This window comes from Hordeum vulgare, chromosome 6H, assembly GCF_904849725.1.
Source record: "Hordeum vulgare subsp. vulgare chromosome 6H, MorexV3_pseudomolecules_assembly, whole genome shotgun sequence".
NCBI classification, from domain to species: Eukaryota; Viridiplantae; Streptophyta; class Magnoliopsida; order Poales; family Poaceae; genus Hordeum; species Hordeum vulgare.
In genome coordinates, this window is record NC_058523.1 from 302,956,625 (window position 1) to 302,981,194 (window position 24,570).

At 44.0% G+C, this 24,570-nt stretch overlaps 1 protein-coding gene across 1 annotated transcript; it reads left to right on the plus strand.

Moving 5' to 3' along the window:
• Nucleotides 1-1,218: 1,218 nt before the first annotated feature.
• LOC123402903 lies at nucleotides 1,219-3,886 on the plus strand. Its single transcript, XM_045096869.1, has 2 exons — nucleotides 1,219-1,607; nucleotides 3,133-3,886. The coding sequence occupies exons 1-2, from the start codon at nucleotides 1,404-1,406 to the stop codon at nucleotides 3,592-3,594; spliced, it is 666 nt and encodes a 221-aa protein (XP_044952804.1). The 5' UTR covers nucleotides 1,219-1,403; the 3' UTR covers nucleotides 3,595-3,886.
• The last annotated feature ends 20,684 nt before the right edge of the window (nucleotides 3,887-24,570 follow it).

Sequence of the window (24,570 nt, forward strand, 5' to 3'; positions counted from 1 at the left end):
GGGTAGACGCCGTCTGAAGAAAGAAGAAGGAGCGCGTGTGGGCTCTAGCTGGGGAAACAGCGTGGAGTGATGGGCCTCGGGAGGGAGAAGGTGGCCCATCTGGCGCTTGGTAGAGGAAGAGAAACCCTGGGGGTTTTCTATTTTAAAACAAACAGAGAAAGGAGAATAAAACCTAGGCAAATCTGATGATGCTAAAAATAAAGCAAACATACCCCTGGTCATAAGGAATTATGACCTATTTAATAAAAATAGAAAAGTGATTTTAGGAGCAAGTAAATATTTACAAAACAGTATTTAATCCACTGTTTTATGAATATTTGCACCTCACAAACCAAGTTTCAAATCAGCAAATACACCTCTTCACATCCACTTCAAAACATGCTAAATCATGGGCATTTTTGAAATAGGGATGGGGCAAGTAAATATTGGGCTTGAGATAAAAGAGAGGGGGGAAGTTTTAAACCCTAGTAGAAATCCACATAGTGTTTACTACTAACACTTGCATCACTCCACACACTTCACGTAAACCACATATCATCACATGACATCACACCACATCGTATGATCACAAGGCAACAAACACAAGGCATGGAATGGATGGAATGCATGAATGCAAAGGGAGACATGGCAAGGTGACACATGAAATAACACATGCAATATGCTTTCATTGCAATGACAAGGTGGACCCACATACAGAATGTTCCAAATATGGCAAGTACACTCTTGGGGCATTACAGACGGCCTCGTCAAAGTGCGGCGGTAGGTGTGAATGGGCCACCGAACGGCGTGATGGCCGTGATGCGCCCGTTCCCGCTCATGCTGTGAATGTGAGGTTGGCATGTGGATGGTGTCCGTGGGCGCTGGGAAGGGAGAGAACAGAAATAGAGAGCATGGATGATTCATTCGGCATGAGTTCTTGGAAAAAAAGATCCATTCGACACGATGAGAGATACCACTGAACGATTTATGAGTCTAGTATGTACTCCTTCTTTGCTTTAAGATTAGTGTGTCTCATCCAATGATAAAAAAGTACGCCTGGTTTGAAGTGCTACGTGTTAGAGCAAGATATATATGCCTACATATTGTAATTGGAAAAGATAGTTTACTTTTCTATAACTACAATTATTTAGATAGAGGGTGAGAGTAGAGCACTAGGGCCTCTTTTAGAACACGTTGGACTATATAATTATGGCACCAGCCAGGCAAAGCAGCCACTCTTGCAGCCCATCCCGCTGGTCTCGCTCACGGTCACGGGATACCCCACGCGACGAACACAACACCACTACGGCCAAAAGCGAAGCAAGAAACTCATCTTTCCCTTTCCACCCCCTTCCCCATTCCACCGTCCGGCAGGCAGAGGCCAGTGCGCTCCACCGGCCCCTCGCTCCTTGTCGCTGCTCTGGATGGCTACTGCTCCCAACATCGAAATGATCGCCTCTTCGCTGCGCAACTGTTCCCTCAACGGCGGCGGCCGGCGGCCGGGCCGGCGCCACGGCCACGGCCACGCCAGGGGCGCTGAGGACAGCAACGACGGCGAGGGCGTCACCGTCGAGCTCAACTCCGACGTCGCCCTGCCCTACCACTGGCAGCAGTGCCTCGACATCCGGGTACATACATTTCCCCATCTATACATTCCGTCATTTGTTCCTCTTGACCACATCGGAATCGGAGAGGGAAGGAACATCCGCCATGGATGGGGTCGATGGCCGTGCGTCCGTGTGTGCGTGCATGGGCGTGTGTGCTCTCCCAATCATTTGGACATAAATGACAAGCGGCTTACGAGGTAGTTGGATGCCTGTCTGTAGTTTTGAAGCCCGGATTCGATGGGTCAATCATTTGCATCATTCAATGGCGTAAGTGGCTGAAAACTTGAGACGGATTGAGCTTCATTAATCCCCTCCACTTTTGGCCCCCTCTTTTGTTCTTTTCTTATTGGACTCTTGCATAATCTGCTACTAGCCGGCAACTCGTGTACCTTTTCTCTTGCAAAATTTCCTTTTGATTATTTGATCCGTCTCCTTGTGTTTTCTTTCCAGCTTCAGAAAGGCTCGACCTTTCCACTGGATGCCAACTTGTTCTCCCCCATTGCTATGCGAAAAGGCCTGCTGTTTCCTTGAAATAATTTCCTAGTGCGCCTTCAGATCTGCGTTTGTCTTGTAAATCCTGACATATCTATGTGTGGATCCATTCCTTTCTAATCTGTCTCCCTCTTTGTAGAACTAGATTTCGCCATAGATTTCTTCTGGACCACACCCTTGTCTATTATCAACGGGGTTGTGAGGATCTTTATTGCGTTAGGAATAGGATAGATGCCACCCTGCTTCCAACAAACAAGTGAGTTGAAGAAAAGTTAGTTAAAAATAAGGTGCGATGTAGCCTGAATCTTTCACCATCCGATTTCCGAATCCTAAAAAAGAATATGTTGCTGGCTTCGCGTTTTCTTTTCTTAGATACTCAGTGATTTACGAAGAGAGTACGTAACAGTATTAAATATACATAAATATTTACGCCCTCTCCTCTTCATTTTGATTCTCTTCGCACTCATCTCTGTTTCTTCCAAGCTAAAAACCAGAGCAACAGCTCAAAAAAAAAAAAAAAAAAAACAGAGCAACTGCCACACACTTACCAAAGAGAATCTTGCATATATTCCCTGCGAGGTCACGGGTTGCATAGAGCACATTTCATCTGACCCAGCATTTTCCATATTGCTCTGCCCCTGTGTTGACGTGCATCGGTTGATTCGGTTCTACTCGCTCCTTTTGTAAATATAGGTTAGGTCCTCTATATAAACATATTTTAAAGTATACATTTACTCATTTAGAGTAGTATTTAAAAACGGAGGGAGTAGTTGTCAAACGTTTTCCTTTTGGTTGGTGATAAAACATTGTTTTCACGGCCATTAGTAATAGCTCCTTGCATTAATTATCTCAAATATATGGAGATGTGCATACATTTTGAAAATTAGTTATACAACATCTCTTTTATATTTTTATTTGTTTTTTCTCAACATTTTTTTTTACATGATTGTTCTCAACATCTAGATTCTACCGGAAGCTATTGAACTTGCTGCCGTTTTTTCCTAATGATTTTTCTCCTACATGTTAATATCATTAACCTGTTTGTTTGATGCAGACGGGGCAAGTGTACTACATCAACTGGGAGGACGGCACCCGGACTACCATCGACCCTCGCACGCCGTCGCTTTGCTCCGCCTTGTCAACGCCGCGGTCCACCTGTTTCACTTCGCACCGCGCAGCCTTCACTTCGTCGTGCAGCTCTGGCTACACCTCCCCGGCGTCCAGCGTCACCGGCGGCAACGGCTACGGCTATGATGACAGCAACGGCTATAGTGAAGGCAACGGGGACGATGAGGAGAGCAGCAGCAGCCGGAGCTCCAGCGTTTCGTCCGTGCTCTCATCTTTCTCCCCCACCGACGAGCCCGCCTCCAGCGACAATGGGCACGCCGCCAGCCACGTGCTGATCGCGGTCGGGTGCAGGGCGTGTTTCATGTACTTCATGGTGCCCAAGAGCGTCGGCCTGTGCCCCAAGTGCGGCAGTTCCGGCCTCCTCCACGTCGGAGCCTCTTACGCCTGAGCTGCGAGCCTGCTACCATCTGTTCCCCGTGAGTCACTACCTGCGAGGCGTGGTGCAATTTCATCGCTGTGCAAGCTCTGTCATGGACTACTGAAGAAAAAGTTTTGTGCGAGAAGCTCCCCTAAATCGTTGCCACTGATTTCTGATTCCTATGCTTGTGTGGCAATGTACGGGACAAGGGAAGGAAAGAGACCCATGTCCTTGCTTTCTCTTTGTCCTTGTTTGGGACTCGACGACACAGACTAAAATTCCATCCTTCCATTTTAAGAGTGAACATTTATGCTCTACTTAATAACCGTTGTTGGGCTGTAGCATTTTTTAAAATTAAAAAGAAGCAAACAACGCTACTTTTTTTTTATAAAGAGCGTATTTATTATTTCAAAATTTAGCATCATGTACATAGCAATACGATTAACATCTAATCTTTACATAACTAGGATGCACACAGTCAAACTCTAAAGTCGAATAATAAGAAAAGGAAAAAACGATAAATCAGCAACAGTAAAGTTCTATAGACCAAGAGTATGCCTATGTCAAAAGCGATGGTGGATCGATCTGCCTCCGTAGCCACCTGCTCCAACCGCATACACACCGCCTTGATCAACGATTTATACTCCGCTTGTTGTAGCGTAGACCACGTACGAAGCAAGTGCGTACAACGAAAAATAACCCGCAGAGGAGAAACAATTTTATCATTAAAAACCAGATCATTTTTACATAGCCAAAGCGATCATAGTAAGGCATACGTTCCCATCCTTATTAGCGTTTTAAATTTATTTACGCTCCCATCCTTATTATCGTTTTAAATTTATTTAGTATACCGTTCAACCAATGACCAAATAAATTGGCAACACTTGTAGGTGGATACAAATTTGATGCTATTTGGATGACTCACCACGTAGAACGTGCGAACTTGCATTGAAAAAATTAGGTGTTTGATTGTCTCGTATTGAGTACAAAAATAACACGTCTTACTCCCTTGCAACTTGCGACGTGTGAGGTTGTTTTTGGTTAGAACAACTCCCCTATAAAGATACCACATAATTTTTTTAAATTTTAATGAAATCTTTGACTTCCAGATTTTTTTTATTACTTACCGGAACCTAAGCATGGGTAAGCACACGGTACATAGAGTCTACTATGAAAGACCCTGATGTAGTAAGGTTCCAGCGAAACACGTCCCGACCTTGTGTTAGATTAATCTAATCCAGACCGGTTAAAGATTATGCCATGACATAAGTCGGGGACCTATCAAATTCCTCCTAAATGAAATATTTGGCTGCGCAATAGTATTATTCTTATCGCGGGCAATTTTGTATAAGGCTAGATATTGTTCTCGGAGACTGACATTGCCTAGCTATATGTCCTCCAAAAATCGAATCTCCGACCCTTCCTTTATCGCGAAAGACCCAAAGCGAAAGATATGTTTCTTTGTCGTCATTAGGCCAGCCCAGAAATGTGAGTCGCCAGGTTTCTAATATGCGCCAGACACCGCCTTTGGGCCTAGATACTTGTTGTGCGGCATGGTTTGCTAAACACCATCCTCAGTAAAGAAGTTTGAATAACCATTTACTAAGTAGGGCCTCATTCTTGACCTTTAAGCCATGAATTCCCCGACCACCTTTGTCTTTCGGCCTGCAAACCACGTTCCGTTTGGCCAGCCTATATTTTTTCTTTTCACCATCTCCTTGCCAAAAGAATGTGGATCTAAAATAGTCCATTCTTTGTAGTACCCCTTTTCGGAGTTGGAAGAAAGAAAGCATATAGAGAACCATATTTGCGAGGACAGAGTTAATGAAAACCAGTTGTCCTCTAGTTGAAAGCAATTTGCCTTTCCAACTGCTTAATCGTTTCTCTAACCGCTCCTCTACATGCTTCCACTCCGCAATGGTGAGTCACCAAAAATGAATTGCTATTCCTAGATATTTAATTGGGAATTGGCCATGTGCGCAACCAAACATTTCAGCATAATCGACCGCTGCCTCAGCGGCTTCTCCAAAACAGGAAAGTTTACTTTTATGGAAGTTAATTTTAAGACCCGACATTTTTCAAACGTTGACAACAAGAGTTTCAGGTTTCGAGTCTTGTCCAAGTCATGTTCCATAAATAGAATTGTGTCATCGACGTATTGAAGAATAGAGAGACCTCCATCCACAAGGTGTGGCACTAGTCTTGCAATTTGGCCATCCTGTTTAGCGCGCTCAATCAGAATAGCCAACATGTCAGCAACAATTTTAAATAACATTAGGGACATGGGGTCACCCTGTCGTAGTCCTCTTTTTGTCTGAAAGTAATGGCCTACATCATTATTGACCTTGATGGCCCACTACCTCCAGTTACAAAATTATGGACCCACTGGCGACATTTATTGGAGAAACCTTTCATCCTTAGGTCATGTTGGAGGAAAGGTTGTTCGACTTTGTCATAGGCTTTTTCAAAGTCGATTTTGAATACTACTCCACTCATGTTTTTTCGGTGCATCTCGTGGACGGTCTCATGCAGGATTACCACACCATCGAGTATATTCCTACCTTGCATGAAAGTCATTTGAGATGGCCGAACAACATAGTGAGCTATCGAGTTTAACCTATTTGTAGGCACTTTGGTGAAAATCTTGAAGCTCACATTACGGAGGCATATGGGTCTAAATTGTTGGATCCATTCTGCCTCCTTAATCTTCGACAACAAAACAATCTCACCAAAATTAAGTCTGAATAGGTCAAGTCGGTCGGCATGAAGACAATTGAACAATTCCAAAAGGCCAGTCTTGATGATATCCCAGAAATTCTGATAGAATTCTGCGGGGAAACCATCAGGTCCTAGAGCTTTGTTATGCTCACCTGCTCTTCTGAGAATGGTGATGTGAGTATATTGTTCTCTTCTGCCGATACTAGTGGAATATCAACTGTTTGGGTCTCGTCAAGGGTGAAGATCCCATCATCTGGTGGATCGAACAGAGATTTCTAATATTTGGTGATATAACTCTTAAGCTTTGCTTGACCTTTAATCCTACCACGATATGCACATGGATTGATACATGCACAACGTGCTACTGGGCAAGAACTTCTTTTACAAATGGCCAGATAACGATTTTTCCAAGGAAGGTCACGTTTCCTTTACTATCCCATCTCTGCCTAGCAATGGTTGTCAAGAACATCACCTTGCTAATACAGCTGCCATGTATAGACCTTGTAGGCTCTTCCTACCCATCCAACAGATAAGATGTTTTATTCTTCCTGGTCATGTTAAACCACTTCTCATCAGTATGCACAATATTATGCATAATCTTGAACTTAGGCTTTGGAGTCGTTGTTGTTGCCTCATCAAGCATCGACAAGCAAAATCTGATCCTATCCTTCTTATTCTTTTCCTTCAAAGCTAGCTTCACATAGTTTGTATGCCTCCTTATCAACTTCAGCATGAACTTCCTATGGAGCGTGGTAGGGCTACATCCCAGCTACCAAGCTAGTGACCTAATAGTAGATCTCTTGTTTAGTGGAATTGTTAGGATTTGTTCTAGGTTAATGTCCTTAGGCTTTCTTCCACAATTTCCATTTTTTTGGTTGGAAACATCCACTTCCCGACCTTATTTGATTTGAGACATTTCTATCCTCCAGATTCTTTGTATATTCCACACACCTACACCAAACAATTTTGCAATGTCTTGCATGTCAGTTCTCTTAAAAATTCTTCCTCCGCTCATACAGAGTGTATGCAATGCTACATAAACAGCAAATTTTTGTTGGCCATTGAGGTTTTTGTTATTTTTAGCAACTTGCTCAACACCTGCATCAAGAAATAAAGCAAATATGAAAATGATCAAAATATGAAATACTCAAAAGGTGAAATGGCCAAATGGCCAATTGTTTTTTACTTGCATATTCCACAATTTCATCTCCTTCCAGTTCATATCATATATCTCCTTCAATTTCATTTCCTAGATCTTCATCCATTTCATCACATCTTCTGCATGTGGAGTGTAGTTGAGGTCTAGGAGATCCTTGTTCTCATGAAGATATGAAGATGCAAGATGAAGAATAAGAACACATACAAGTACAAGTAGAAGCAGAAGTTAAATGCATTTAGAAAAGAATGACAATAAGCTATTGTGAATAGGAGTAGTCATTTAAATTATGAAATGGAGTATGACAATAGGCATTCATTTTAAAAAGGTTGACAAAAAGAATTTCATTTTAAAAAGATTGGCAATAACCATTTCATTTTACAAAGATTGACAATAAGCTTTGGGTTGCATCCCTCGAGTAATTTATCACTCATTCTTGTTGTTCAAGAAAAACCATGAAGACCAACCGGAGACGCGTTTCACATTTTTGAGTGATCTCCTACTCAAGGCTCGCAGTAAGTAGATTTTCAGAAAAATGTTTATCTGCCTTTATCTGTACCCAGGAGTACTCATCAAAGCAACTAACTAAATTTGTTGCTTTAAAATTTTGCAAAGAACCTCACTTACCATCTAAATTCAGCAAAGCACCTTACTGAACATATAAATTTAGCATTTTCATGCTGACCATATATTGCTTGTTGTGTAATTGTTTTAAAAATGTGTAATTGTGTCAGTTGTTTTAAGAATGGAGTAAATTAACCATTTTCATGCTGACCATATATTGCTTGTTGTGAAAATTTTTAAACTGAACATATATGTCAAGTTAACAATAAATTAAGAAATGTCAAGTAAACACTAAATCAAGTTAAACGGAAATCAACTCACTGTGACAACAATAATGTTACTGAAAATGGAGCAACTCACCTACTCCTGATTTGTCAGATCTTGCCTTTGTTGTTGTTCACACAATTGATCTTGCCGTTGTTGCTCTTCCTGTGATTAGTTCGATAGGATCATAACCATTTGTCAATTTGAGAGGAGCGGAAGACCAACACATGATTTAAGTTGTGGCTCAATTCGAGAAGGACGCCAAAGGTGTTGATTTGTCAATTAATCATGTGTATCTTATCTTGCTCTTGTTGATTTGTCGATTCACACTAATGATCTTGTTGTTGCTGATGTTCACACAATTGACCCAAGTATGATATGATCTAGATGTTGTTGCTGATCTGATATGATGTACGTGTTATAGTTTCTGAGATGTATGCCAATGGAGTAGTTGTTGCTAATCTGTTTTGTTGGTGCTATTGCAAAAATGCTCGACCTGCTCATGTTGATTGTTGCCGGAAATGATGATCTGCAGCTGGATCCAACCCATGATTTTGCTGCTCGAATCATGGCGACAACGTGATGCTCTGCTGCACTGATCCAGCCGGAGATGATGCTGCTGATGGTGACGATCTACTCAACAAGGTGCAGCTGCTTCCCCCCTAAATGATGTGGTTTTGATGCTAATTGTCAGTGCTCCTAAGGTGTCTCTGTTCTCAACAAGATGTTGTTGATCATGCTGAGGATCTACTGCTCAACAAGGTCTCCCTTCATGTGCTGAGAATTTGCTACTCAACAAGGTTCGTGATGGATTTGGGAGCGCCAAGGACAGGTGATGGAGGGCGACGAGGAGATGCAAGGGCGACGAGGATATGCACGGACCTAGCGGTGGGGCCTGGAGGAGGGGCGGGGGAGCCTGGTGGAGGGGCCTGGACGAGGGCGTGGAGCCTGGAGGAGGGTCATGGACGAGGGACGGGGGAGCCTGGAGGAGGGGCAGAGGAGCCTAGCAAGGGGAGGAGCATGGCGAAGGGAGGAAGACTACGATCTCTTTCGTTTTAAACGATCTCTTTTGTTTTAAAATTAGGGGTAGTTTGGTACTTTCCCTCATTTTTACATGGTCGGAGAAATCCTGCAACGACAACAATTCTGGAATTAGGGAGTAGGTTTTTAACAATAGTATAAAAATGTATGCTCACATTTTTTCTAGAAAAAGAGCTTAATCCCTGATTTATACATCGAGTGACGCACAGAACCATATTTATTCAATTGTTCAACAAAAGCACCATATCTATTGCATTGTTCAACAAAAGCTTACAAAATAAAGACATGAATCGACCAAAGACACCTTCTTGGCGAAAATTGTCGTCCTACCAACAAGTTTGGTCATGTGTCCTGACCTCGCGTCAACGCATAGCATGAAATCTAGTGGCCTCGCCAAGCCACATGCTGGCTAGCATGGAGCAACTACTGGTCTAGCAGACCCTTAACATGCACCTTATGCGCATGATGTAGAATCCATGGCCGCCATCTTCCGTCGTCCCATCCTTGGGAGTAACTAGTGCATTGACCTTGCGTGACCCTTCTACCGTTGACGCCATCACGAAGCTCGATAAGGCCACCCTCATGCGCGCCCATCAAATGGTATCCAACGCCGAGACCCTGCAACACCACTAGTTGTCGATACTGTAGATGGCACACCGCTCCACATTGGTCACAGCACGAGAAGACGTGTTATTGGTGTAGTGAAGTAAGGGTGTTCATACCCCTGACAACACACCGTCAATTTGTAGCCTCCATGCAGGAGGGACATGTGAGATGATGAATTCACTCCAAGGTCATTAAGAAGTACTAAATGTTGGGTTTAGTCCCACATTGGATGTGGGAGGAGACATAACAAGACTTATAAGGGTGGGGGTATTGTCACGCCCAAGATGCGACCCTATCCTCAATTTGGCACGAGGGCCTCATCAGGGATAGAAGCGCATCTTGTCGTGTCGCAAGAATGGATATCGTTACAAGTACATGTACTGAAAAAAAGAGATACATAGAATTGGCTTACACTCGCCACAAGCTACATCAGAGTCACATCAGTACATTACATAATCATCAAGAGTAAGAGTAGGGTCCGACTACGCACGAAAACAAACGACAAAAGAAGAACGACGTCCATCCTTGCTATCCCAGGCTGCCGGCCTGGAACCCATCCTAGATCGAAGAAGAAGAAGAAGAAGAAGCAACTCCAAATGAACAGTCAATGCGCTCGCGTCGAGTAACCTTTACCTGTACCTGCAAATGGTGTTGTAGTAAATCTATGAGCCACAGGGGACTCAGCAATCTCATTTCGAAAGGTATCAAGACTAGCAAAGCTTAATGGATGAGGTATGGTTAAGTGGTGAGGTTGCAGCAGCGACTAAGCATATATTTATGGTGGCTAACTTACGAGTACAAGAAATAAGAGAGGGAAGATCTACGCATATCGGTCGTGACTACTGATGATCAAATGAAAGATCCTGAACACCTACCTATGTCAGACATAACCCCACCGTGTCCTCGATCGGAGAAAGAAACTCACAAAAGAGACATTCACGGTTACGCACACAGTTGGCATATTTTAATTAATTAACTTCAAGTCATCTAGAACTAGTGTTAAACAAAGTTTCCACGTTGCCACATAACCGCGGGCACGGCTTTCCGAAAAGATTTAACCCTGCAGGGGTGCTCCAACTAGTCCATCACAAATTACCACAAGCCGCATATAAATCCTCAATTGTGAAGCTCGCGATCTCGTCGGATTCCCTAGTGGAAAACCTCAACTCTGAGATTACCCAACGCATCACCGGAATCCCGATGCAAAAGATATCTCGTCAAAGGTAAAACTAATCCAGCAAGGCCTCTCGGCGTGTTGACGATCCCGATAGGAGCCGCGTATCTCGTTCTTAGGACACGACGGATAAGCGAAGCGTATGGGTACCAAACCTCGAGTTTCCTCGCGGTGGCCCCGCACGGTGCTCTATTTTGGACCAACACTCAAGTTGGACCAACACTCAAGCGTATGGGTACCAAACCTTGATTAAATTATCCTCGGGGTCCGAAAAGTCCCTATGCAAGTTTATTAGGTGATTAGGCAAATGTAGTACCAAAGTTGGGCCCTGCCAGACCAGCTTGAATCTAAAACGAATTATCAAGGGGGTCCCCATAACAACCCCGATCGTGTTAGGAGTGCTCATTTATGGAACATAACAATGGTAGCCGGAAACTAAGGGGGCAAAGCTGGAACAAAACACCAGGCTAGAAAGGCCGAGCCTTCCACCTTTTACCAAGTATATAGGTCCATTAAGTTAAATAGCATTAATATGATGATATAACAAGGAACCCATGCTTTCACATGGAAGCATCTGCACCTGCAAATAGCAACGCTACCAACAGGGTTAAGCAAGCCGTAACATAGCCAATCAGTGGTTTGCTAGGTCGAACAGGTTGAAGGTTACATGGCATTGTTGAGAGGCTGATATTTAACATGTGGTAGGCAACGAGACATAAATGATAGAAGCGATAAACTAGCATGGCAATGATAGTAATGGTATCTGGGAAAATGGTCATCTTTCCTGAGATCCCGCTTGGAAGAAGTATGACTCCGTGAAGCAGACGAACCGACGTAGTCGAACGGGTCCTCACAATCCGGCACGCTGCGGAACTCTATCGAGATGAAGCAAACCGGAAACACAAATCAACACACGGAATTCACCACACGATGCACAACACAAATGATGCGTGAGCAACTGGATACATCCAAGTCACGGCATGACAATTCACACAATCAAACACTACACATTAAGTGAAGTTCAATATGCAACGAGTTGCATATTGACGAAACTCCACGTTTGTTTATTTTGTTCTATCCCGATTAAATACACGGCCAAATTAAATGTGGTTAAACATGGAAAGAGGTGAAGCGCAATTAAACTACCTATCTAGGCATTTTAAATGAGGCCGGAAACGACATATAGCATCTCCGAAATGACCCCACGTGTTAAAATCTAATTCTGACCAGATTTGTCCTAATCACATTTTAAGTTTGTTAAACAGCAAAACTAAGTGGTTCACGTGATTCTACTCGTCGTTCTGGTCCATTTACATATATGGCACTTCTCCAACGGAGCTACGGACAAATAGATACGACCTAAACCGTTTTCAACACGCCGACACGCAAACCGATGCAAACAACACACTAAACAGATCTAATTATGCATGAGAGTTGAAAAATATTACTCTACGCAAAATTCTAGCCAAGTTACATATATAACTCATCGCAATCTGAATAACGGATTAGAAACTACGGGCATTTGAAAATATGTTGATTTTTCTGAAAATCCCTGGAATTGGAAAATCGCAGGACGCTATAAAAAAATGCACGGACCGAATCTGCTACTATTGGGCCCAACACGCATGGCGTAACTTAACTAAATGACGCGCATGGCAGAACTTAGCGGAGTCGTGGCTGCGTGTGCAAAAGGAAAGAATTGACAGAAAATATGGGGTGTCTGGGATTCGAACCCGAGACCCCGTGGTTCATGGCACAGATCAGCCACCAGCTCGGCTGCACATGTGCTTGCGAATAGAACCATCAAGAGTTGAATGTAATGAACTCTAAGCCCAGCCGCTGCAATGCAGACAAAAATGCAAGAAAATGTATGCACCCGTGGGGACTCGATCCCGGGATCTCCTTAGCAGGTGCAGTGACTCTACCGCTGCGCTACTACTCGTGCTCGTGCTAAAGTGAGGGCGCTGCGTTATTAAAGTAGATCAACGGCGAGGCCTGCCTTTCTCACCACGAACTCGCGAAGAACATGGCAGTGACGGAAGTCAACAGCCGCAGTTGCTGCAGTTGTGGAGGCCGGCGGGGTGCAGAGCGGGCCTGGGAAGACGGGATCCACGCGAGGCTTCTTGGGGACGAACGGATCCGGCCCTTGGGGCACTAAATCGCCTGGTGGCGGAACTCCATGGGATGTTGTCTCCCGATCGATCCTGACAGGCAAAACGAAACAGAGAGGAGAGGGTGAGATTCAGAGGGAGGGAGAGAGGAGGAGGAACGAAGAAGGGGTTCTCTGCAGGTCACCGACGAGTGGTGCACCAACGGAGCTGGGTGGATCTGGCCCAGATCGAAGCTGCGGAAGCGTTGGTCACTTGCTGTAGCTGCAGCTTCAGGCGCTATGGTGTTGGAAATATGCCCTAGAGGCAATAATAAATTAGTTATTATTATATTTCTTAGTTCATGATAATCGTTTATTATCCACGCTATAATTGTATTGATAGGAAACACAATTCTTGTGTGGATACATAGACAAAACATTGTCCCTATTAAGCCTCTAGTTGACTAGCTCGTTGATCAAAGATGGTCAAGGTTTCCTGGCCATAGGCAAGTGTTGTCACTTGATAACGGGATCACATCATTAGGAGAATCATGTGATGGACTAGACCCAAACTAATAGACGTAGCATGTTGATCGTGTCATTTTGTTGCTACTGTTTTCTGCGTGTCAAGTATTTGTTCCTATGACCATGAGATCATATAACTCACTAACACTGGAGGAATACTTTGTGTGTATCAAACGTCGCAACATAACTGGGTGACTATAAAGATGATCTACAGGTATCTCCAAAGGTGTTCGTTGAGTTAGTATGGATCGACACTGGGATTTTGTCACTCCGTGTGACGGAGAGGTATCTCGGGGCCCACTCGGTAATACAACATCACACACAAGCCTTGCAAGCAATGTGACTTAGTGCAAGTCACGGGATCTTGTATTACGGAACGAGTAAAGAGACTTGCCGGTAAACGAGATTGAAATAGGTATGCGGATACTGACGATCGAATCTCGGGCAAGTAACATACCGAAGGACAAAGGGAATGACATACGTGATTATATGAATCCTTGGCACTGAAGTTCAAACGATAAGATCTTCATAGAATATGTAGGATCTAATATGGGCATCCAGGTCCCGCTATTGGATATTGACCGAGGAGTCTCTCGGGTCATGTCTACATAGTTCTCGAACCCGCAGGGTCTGCACACTTAAGGTTCGACGTTGTTTTATGCGTATTTGAGTTATATGGTTGGTTACCGAATGTTGTTCGGACTCCCGGATGAGATCACGGACGGCACGAGGGTTTCCGGAATGGTCCGGAAACGAAGATTGATATATAGGATGACCTCATTTGATTACCGGAATGTTTTCGGAGTTACCGGGAATGACGAATGGGTTCCGGGTGTTCACCGGGGGGGGGGGGGAGGCAACCAACCCCGGGGAAGCCCATAGGCCTTGGGGGTGGCGCACCAGCCCTTAGTGGGCTGGTGGGACAGCCCAAAAGAGCCCTATGCGCATTGGAAGAAAAATCAAAGAGAAAAGGAAAAAAAAGAAGGAGGTGGGAAAGGGAAGAAGGAGTCCACCTTCCAAACCAAGTAGATTTCGGTTTGGGAGGGGGAGACCTTCCCCCTTAGGCTCGGCCGACCCCTTGGGAGTCCTTGGACCCCAAGGCAAGGCTCCCCCCTCCTCCTCCTATATATAGTGGGGTTTTAGGGCTGATTTGAGACAACTTTTGCCACGGCAGCCCGACCACATATCTCCACGGTTTTACCTCTAGATCGCGTTTCTGCGGAGCTCGGGCGGAGCCCTGCTGTGACGAGATCATCACCAACCTCCGGAGCGCCGTCACGCTGCTGGAGAACTCTTCTACCTCTCCGTCTCTCTTGCTGGATCGAGAAGGCCGAGATCATCGTCGAGCTGTACGTGTGCTGAACGCGGAGGTGCCGTTCGTTCGGCACTAGATCGTGGGACTGATCGCGGGATAGTTCGAGGGGCGGATCGAGGGACGTGAGGACGTTACACTACATCAACCGCGTTCACTAACTCTTCTGCTGTACGGTCTACAAGGGTACGCAGATCACACATCCCCTCTCGTAGCTGGACATCACCATGATAGGTCTTCGTGCGCGTAGGAAAATTTTTGTTTCCCATGCGACGTTCTCCAACAGTGGTATCAGAGCTAGGTTCATGCGTAGATGTAATCTCGAGTAGAACACAATTGTTTTTGTGGGCGGTGATGTGCGTTTTGCTGCCCTCCTTAGTCTTTTCTTGATTCCGCGGTATTGTTGGATCGAAGCGGCTCGGACCGACATTACTCGTACGCTTACGAGAGACTGGTTTCATCGCTACGAGTAACTCCGTTGCTCAAAGATGACTGGCGGGTGTCAGTTTCTCCAACTTTAGTTGAATCGGAATTGACCGAGGGGTCCTTGGATGAGGTTAAATAGCAACTCATATATCTCCGTTGTGGTGTTTGCGTAAGTAAGATGCGATCCTACTAGATACCCATGGTCACCACGTAAAACATGCAACAACAAAATTAGAGGACGTCTAACTTGTTTTTGCAGGGTATGCTTGTGATGTGATATGGCCAACGATGTGATGTGATATATTGGATGTATGAGATGATCATGTTGTAATAGTTAATATTGACTTGCACGTCAATGGTACGGCAACCGGCAGGAGCCATAGGGTTGTCTTTAAACTAACGTTTGTGCTTGCAGATGCGTTTACTATTTAGCTAGGATGTAGCTTTAGTAGTAATAGCATTAGTAGCACGACAACCCCGATGGCGACACATTGATGGAGATCATGATGATGGAGATCATGGTGTGACGCCGGTGACAAGAAGATCGTGCCGGTGCTTTGGTGATGGAGATCAAGAAGCACATGATGATGGCCATATCATGTCACTTATGAATTGCATGTGATGTTAATCCTTTTATGCACCTTATTTTGCTTAGAACGACGGTAGCATTATGAGGTGATCTCTCACTAAAATTTCAAGACAAAATTGTGTTCTCCCCGACTGTGCACCGTTGCGACAGTTCTTCGTTTCGAGACACCACGTGATGATCGGGTGTGATAGACTCAACGTTCACATACAACGGGTGCAAAACAGTTGCACACGCGGAACACTCGGGTTAAGCTTGACGAGCCTAGCATGTGCAGACATGGCCTCGGAACACATGAGACCGAAAGGTCGAGCATGAATCGTATAGTTGATATGATTAGCATAGAGATGCTTACCACTGAAACTATTCTCGACTCACGTGATGATCGGACTTGAGATAGTGGATTTGGATCATGTACCACTCAAATGACTAGAGAGATGTACTGTTTGAGTGGGAGTTCTTAAGTAATATGATTAATTGAACTAATTGTCATGAACATAGTCTAACGGTCTTTGCGAATTATGATGTAGCTTGCGCTATAGCTCTACTATTTTTATATGTTCCTAGAGAAAATTTAGTTGAAAGTTGATAGTAGCAACCATTGCAGAGGATTGTCCTCGTTGCTGCGCAGAAGGCTTATGTCCTTAATGCACCACTCGGTGTGCTGCACCTCGAGCGTCATCTGTGGATGCTGTAAACATCCGACATACACGTTTCTGATGACTACACGATAGTTCAGTGCAAAATACTTAATGGCTTAGAAGCAAGGCGCCGAAGACGTTTTAAAACGTCACGGAACATAAGTGATGTTCTAAAGAGATGAAATTGTGATTTCATGCTTGTGCCCTTGTTAAGAGGTACGAGACCTCCAACAAGATTCTTTGTCCACAAAGTAAAGGAGAAAAGCTCAATCGTTGAGCGTGTGCTCAGATTGTCTGAGTACGACAATCGCTTGAATCAAGTGGGAGTTAATCTTCCAGATAAGATAGTGATGGTTCTCCAAAGTTACTGCCACCAAGCTGTGAGAGCTTCATGATGAACTATAACATATCAAGGATAGATACAATGATCCTTGAGCGATTCGCAATGTTTGACACTGCGAAAGTAGAAATCAAGAAGGAGCATCAATAGTTGATGGTTTGTAAAACCACTAAGTTTCAAGAAAGGCAAGGGCTAGAAGGGATACTTCGTGAAACGGCAAAATAGTTGCTGCACTAATGAAGAGACCCAAGATTAAACTCAAACCCGAGACTATGTGCTTCTGTAATGAGGGGAACAGTCACTGAGGCGGAGCAACTCTAGATACTTGGTAGATAAGAAGGCTGGCAAAAGTCGAGAGAAGTATATTGATATACATGATGTTGATGTGTACTTTACTAGTACTCCTAGTAGCACGAGGGTATTGGATACCGGTTCGGTTGCTAAGTGATTAGTAACGCGAAATGAAAGCTACGGAATAAACGGAGACTAGCTAAAGGCGAGGTGACGATACGTGTTGGAAGTGTTTCCAAGGTTGATATGATCAAACGTCGCACGCTCCCTCTACCATCGGGATTGGTGTTAAACCTAAATAATTGTTATTTGGTGCTTGCGTTAAGCATGAACATGATTGGATCGTGTTTATTGCAAAACGATTATTCATTTAAAGAGAATAATGGTTACTCTATTTTCTTGAATAATCACCTTCAATGGTTTATTGAATCTCGATCGTAGTGTTACACATGTTCATGATATTGGTGCCAAAAGATACGAGTTAATGATGATAGTACCACTTACTTGTGGCACTGCCGCTTGAGTCATGTTGGTATAAATTGCATGAAGAGGCTCCATGCTGATGGATCTTTGTACTCACCTGATTTCGAATCACTAGTGACATGCAAATCATACCACATGAGCAAGGCCTTGTTTTCATTGAGATGAAATAAGATAGTAACTTGTTGGAAGTGATACATTTTGATGTATGTAGTCCAACGGGTGCTGAGTCATGCAGTGGATATCATTATGTTCTTACTTCACTGACAACTTGAGTAGATACATGAGTATTTACTTAATGAATCACAAGTCTGAAATATTGAAAAGTTCAATTCTGTTTCAGAGTGAAGTTCGTCGTAACAAGAGGATAAACTGTTTACGATATGATCATAGAAATGAATATCTGAGTTACGAGTTTTAGTACGCAGTTAAGACAATGTGGAAATTGTTTCGCAGTTCATGCCACCTGGAACATCATAGTGTGATGATGTGTCTGAACGTCATAGCCACGCACTATTTGGTATGGTGCATGCTATGATGTCTCTTATCGAAATACCACTATCGTTTATGGGTTAAGCATTAGAGACAACCACATTCACTTTAAATAGGGCACCACGTATTTCCGATTGAGATGACACAATATAGACTGAGGTTTAGAGAAATCTAAACTGTCGTTTCTTGAAAGTTTGGGGATTCGACACTTATGTGAAAAAGTTTCAGTCTGATAAGCTCGAACCAAAAGCGGATAAATGCATCTTCATAGGATATCCAAAACAGTTGGGTACGTCTCCTATCTCAGATCCGAAAGCAAAGTGTTTGTTTCTAGAAACGGATCCTTTCTCCAGGAAAGGTTTCTCTTGAAAGAATTGAGTGGGAGGGTAGTAGAACTTGATGAGGTTATTGAACCATCACTTCAACCAGTGTGTAGCAGGGCGCACGAAGTTGTTCCTGTGGCGCCTACACCAATTGAAGTGGAAGCTGATGATGGTGATCATCAAGCATCGGATCAAGTTACTACAAGCCTCGTAGGTTGACAAGGTCGCGTACTACTACGGAGTGGTACGGTAACCCTGTCTTGGAGGTCATGTTGTTGAGCAACAGTGAACCTACGAGTTATGGAGAAAGCGATGGTGGGCCCAGATTCCGACAAATGGCTGGAAGCCATGAAATCCGAGAGAGGATCCATGTATGAAAATAAAGTGTAGACTTTGGAAGAATTACTTGATGGTCATAGGACTATTGAGTAAAATGGATCTTTAAAAGGAAGACAGACGATGATGGTGATAAGTCACTATTAAGAAAAGCTCGACTTGTCGCAAAGATGTTTTCGACAAGATCAAACAGTTGACTATGATGAGACTTTCTTACTCGTAGCGATGCTAAAGGTCTGTTGGAATTATGTTAGTTGTTGATGCATTATTTATGAAATATTGCACGTAGGATGTCAAAACATTGTTTCCTCAACGGTTTCCTTGAGGAAACATTGTATGTGATACAACCAGAAGGTTTTGTTGATCCTAAAGGTACTAGCAAGTACGCAAGCTCCAGTGATCCTTCAATGGACTGGTGCAAGCATCTCAGAGTTGGAATATACACTTCGATGAGATGATCAAAGATTTTGGGTTTGTACAAGGTTTATGAGAAACTTGTATTTCCAAAGAAGTGAGTGGGAGCACTATAGAATTTCTGATAAGTATATGTGGTTGACATATTGTGGATCAGAAGTAATGTAGAATTTCTGTAAAGCATACAAGGTTGTTTGAAAGGAGTTTTCAAAGGAATACCTGGATTGAGCTACTTGAACGTTGAGCATCAAAGATCTATGGAGATAGATCGAAAGCGCTTAATGGAAGTTTCAACAAGATGCATGCCTTGACAAAGTTTTGAAGGAGTTCAAAATAGATCAGCAAACAAGAAGTTCTTGGTTGCGTTGTAAGGTGTGAATTTGAGTAAGACTCAAAACCCGACCACGGAAGAATAAAGAGAATAGACAAAGGTCGTCTTCTATGCCTTAGCTGTAGACTCTAAAGTATGCCATGCTGAGTACCGCACCTGATGTGTGCCTTGACTCAAAGTCTGTTGAGAGGTACAGAAAGTGATCCATGATTGAATCACTGATCAGCGGTCAAAAGTTATCCTTAGTAACTAAATAGACTAAGGAATTTTTATCGATTATGGAGGTGGTTAAAGAGTTCGTCGTAAAGGGTTACGTCGATGCAAGCTTTGACACTAATCCGAATAACTATGAGTAGTGAAACGGATTCGTATAATAGAGTAGATATTTGGAGTATTTCCAAATAGCACATAGTAGCAGCATCAATAAGATGACATAAAGATTTGTAAAGAACGCACGGATCTGAAAGTTTCAGAACCGTTGACTAAAACCTCTCTCACGAGCAAGACGTGATCAGACCCCATAACTATATGGGTGTTGGATTCGTTGGAATCACATGGTGATGTGAACTAGATTATTGACTCTAGTGCAAGTGGGAGACTGTTGGAAATATGCCCTAGAGGCAATAATAAATTAGTTATTATTATATTTCTTAGTTCATGATAATCGTTTATTATCCATGCTATAATTGTATTGATAGGAAACATAATACTTGTGTGGATACATAGACAAAACATTGTCCCTAGTAAGCCTCTAGTTGACTAGCTCGTTGATCAAAGATGGTCAAGGTTTCCTGGCCATAGGCAAGTGATGTCACTTGATAACGGGATCACATCATTAGGAGAATCATGTGATGGACTAGACCCAAACTAATAGACGTAGCATGTTGATCGTGTCATTTTGTTGCTACTGTTTTCTGCGTGTCAAGTATTTGTTCCTATGAACATGAGATCATATAACTCACTAACACCGGAGGAATACTTTGTGTGTATCAAACGTCGCAACGTAACTGGGTGACTATAAAGATGCTCTACAGGTATCTCCAAAGGTGTTCGTTGAGTTAGTATGGATCGACACTGGGATTTTGTCACTCCGTGTGACGGAGAGGTATCTCGGGGCCCACTCGGTAATACAACATCACACACAAGCCTTGCAAGCAATGTGACTTAGTGTAAGTCACGGGATATTGTATTACGGAACGAGTAAAGAGACTTGCCGGTAAACGAGATTGAAATAGGTATGCGGATACTGACGATCGAATCTCGGGCAAGTAACATACCGAAGGACAAAGGGAATGACATACGTGATTATATGAATCCTTGGCACTGAGGTCCAAACGATAAGATCTTCGTAGAATATGTAGAATCCAATATGGGAATCCAGGTCCCGCTATTGGATATTGACCGAGGAGTCTCTCGGGTCATGTCTACATAGTTCTCGAACCCGCAGGGTCTGCACACTTAAGGTTCGACGTTGTTTTATGCGTATTTGAGTTATATGGTTGGTTACCGAATGTTGTTCGGAGTCCCGGATGAGATCACGGACGTCACGAGCGTTTCCAGAATGGTCCGGAAACGAAGATTGATATATAGGATGACCTCATTTGATTACCGGAAGGTTTTCGGAGTTACCGGGAATGGACCGGGAATGACGAATGGGTTCCGGGTGTTCACCGGGGGGGGGGGGGGGCAACCCACCCCGGGGAAGCCCATAGGCCTTGGGGGTGGTGCACCAGCCCTTAGTGGGCTGGTGGGACAGCCCAAAAGAGCCCTATGCGCATTGGAAGAAAAATCAAAGAGAAAAGGAAAAAAAAGAAGGAGGTGGGAAAGGGAAGAAGGACTCCACCTTCCAAACCAAGTAGATTTCGGTTTGGGAGGGGGAAACCTTTCCCCTTAGGCTCGGACGACCCCTTGGGAGTCCTTGGACCCCAAGGCAAGGCTCCCCCTCCTCCTCCTATATATAGTGGGGTTTTAGGGCTGATTTGAGACAACTTTTGCCACGGCAGCCCGACCACATATCTCCACGGTTTTACCTCTAGATCGCGTTTCTGCGGAGCTCGGGCGGAGCCCTGTTGAGACGAGATCATCACCAACCTCCGGAGCGCCGTCACGCTGTTGGAGAACTCTTCTACCTCTCTGTCTCTCTTGCTGGATCAAGAAGGCCGAGATCATCGTCGAGCTGTACGTGTGCTAAACGCGGAGGTGCCTTCCGTTCGGCACTAGATCGTGGGACTGATCGCGGGATAGTTCGCGGGGCGGATCGAGGGACGTGAGGACATTCCACTACATCAACCGCGTTCACTAACGCTTCTTCTGTACAGTCTACAAGGGTACGTAGATTACACATCCCCTCTCGTAGATGGACATCACCATGATAGGTTTTCGTGCGCGTAGGAAAATTTTTGTTTCCGATGCGACGTTCTCCAACATATGGGTCTCCCTGCAGAAAATTGAGATGAAGGGAGAGAGATGAGAGGAAGCAAAGAGGAACAGGGGAGGAGAAGAAGAGGCGCGACGGCCTGGCCTGGTTGCTGGCTGAGAGGCTGATTGCTCCGATGGCTTCGGCGCTAGAGGAGAGGTTGCGGGGCCAGCGGGCAGCTTCGGGCGAGGAGGCGACCAGGGGGTGGCGCACTGATTGGATCGGGGGATCCCGATGTGGGAGATGGGACAAAGGGGTGGCGGCGGCGGTTGGGACAGGCTCCTAGTTTTTAGGTTTTGGATTGATTTATACTAGGGACCAAATATATAGCTAGTGGGCTAGGTTCAGGTTCATCTCGACCCTCCGTTTTAGAGCGGATGGTCGAGATAACTAGGTTAGGGAGTCCAGCTGACAAACCGATGACGGTTTGCGGTAAAACGGGGTTGATCCGGATCCAACGGACATGACCGCCCGGTCCGGGTTCCGAGAGGTTTACAGACTAGGTTGCGGGCAGGTCGGTGCATTATGTAGAGAGGCTACGCGGAGATGAGAGGGAAAACGGGCAGCCCGGCATCGGGGTTTAAAACAACGAAAACGTCTGAGGTTGGACCGGCTATAGTGTCGCTATAGCTTTAACGGTTCGGGTATCGAACGAACTCTGATCACGACGAAATTCGACAGGCGGCCTAGCTATAACTAATTACGACCGCATGCCAAGTTTCACCTTGATCAGAGAAAATTTTCAACACACTTTTTTAAAACAGGGTTTCGAACGATGCCGCGGGCGCGTGCGAGTACGGACGGGCTCAGAACGGACAACGACGAGAACCGGCAACTAACAACGGATGCAAGTTTTGAAAACAGGCGGCAACGGAGATGCCCATGCAATGCTGATGATGCGCATGATGCGATGATGATGCGACAAATAAAAATAGACACGCGACGAAAATGGAAGGAAAAGGGAATCTTCTGGAACGTCGGCACCGGGCTGTCACAACTCTCCTACACGACAAGAGGATCTCGCCCCGAGATCCAAGAATGAAAGGGGGAGAGGATGAGAAAGAACAAGAGGTAAAAAACTTAGTCGCTTCTTTGACAAACGAGTGAAACCAACGATCTTTGAAGGTTGCAAAGAGATGAGGAATGATATGAGAAGCAAGCAAGAATTCACGGAAAATTTCGGCAGCACTTCGGTAGGAAAATGGGACAAAAAATTCGAAAAGGTAGGAGAATTAGACAATATTCACAACAAACAAGTAAATAGAGCAAGGGAACACCATGATCTCGATAGAACAACAAGATTGACCCAAAAGAGCAATATCACAATGCCTCCGGAACAATAGAATATGAACTAGCTCAAGCGGAAGAAGAGAATGAAGAAAAGAATGCCAACTATCATCACAATAGAATTGAAGAGCCTCCGGACAGAGAATTGACGTAGTGGTTGGAAAACCAACAACGAAAAGAACCAGATAGTAGTGGGCTTATGAAAATCATCTCAATAAATATGAGGTGACAACCAACCACTAAAAGAAACAAGGATAGCTTGGGAGCAACAAGAAATGGACACTTCTTACACCAAGAGGGTACATTGAGAACTGGGACTAATGACAAGCACCATGATAGCATAATCCATAGGAAAAGCTTTAGGTGAAATCCAAACCAAGATAGCTCAATGAAGAAATCATGGGTTGAAATATCTCATGATCATAGAATTGGTGGTTTTAATTATCTCATTCTTGAAAGGAAATCTCTTCGAGGCTCCTACACTAACAAGAATGATATAATACCATCGCAAAGGATAAAGGAAGAACAATTGCACATAGAAATGCAAGAGAAAGGATACTTGAGGTTCTCCAACAAGAATCTTGAAGAACAGTTAAGAAAGAATGAAATCTTGATGAACCACCATGAAGGACCACCGTATACAAATGAATGATGCAAAAATATGAAGGTAGAAAAGAATAAGATTATGACCTTGCCAAGATTTAGATGAAGCCTCACGGAGAGAAACTTGATAGAACTTAGAACTCCGGAAAATAAAAGATAAGAACACTTGAGAAAAGAATTGATATCATTAGCCACTCTGGAAGAAGAATTGAAATCATTTGATGAAAGAAGAATAAGAATTATGTTAAGCTAATCCTTCATCAAGTTAAATTGACGACAATCAACGGATTTAGCATACAACTTATTTCTCTTGAAAGAGTCTTGAAGAGACAGAGAGATAAATAAAGCACAAAATAGAAGAAATGTTGCAAGGAACACCGGTAAGAATTCACAATTGAATGGGAACACCACGAATTAATGGAGAAACATGAGAATGAAGAGCTCATGAGCCACCCGAGAGAAAACTTGAACAAGGCACCAGATAATTGAGAGACGAACGAAGAGACAACAATGGAGAAGAATTCAGGATGAAAGCTAAAAGCTGAGAACGAAGAATCTTCTAAAATGATGACCTTCGGAGGACGAGAAATA

What these genes read in the sequence shown, in the direction of transcription:
- LOC123402903 (XM_045096869.1), top strand. Translation starts at nt 1,404, where the DNA reads ATGGCTACTGCTCCCAACATCGAAATGATCGCCTCTTCGCTGCGCAAC. An exon ending in AGCAGTGCCTCGACATCCGG is followed by an intron (nt 1,608 to 3,132) that starts GTACATACATTT and finishes TGTTTGATGCAG; the next exon opens with ACGGGGCAAGTGTACTACAT.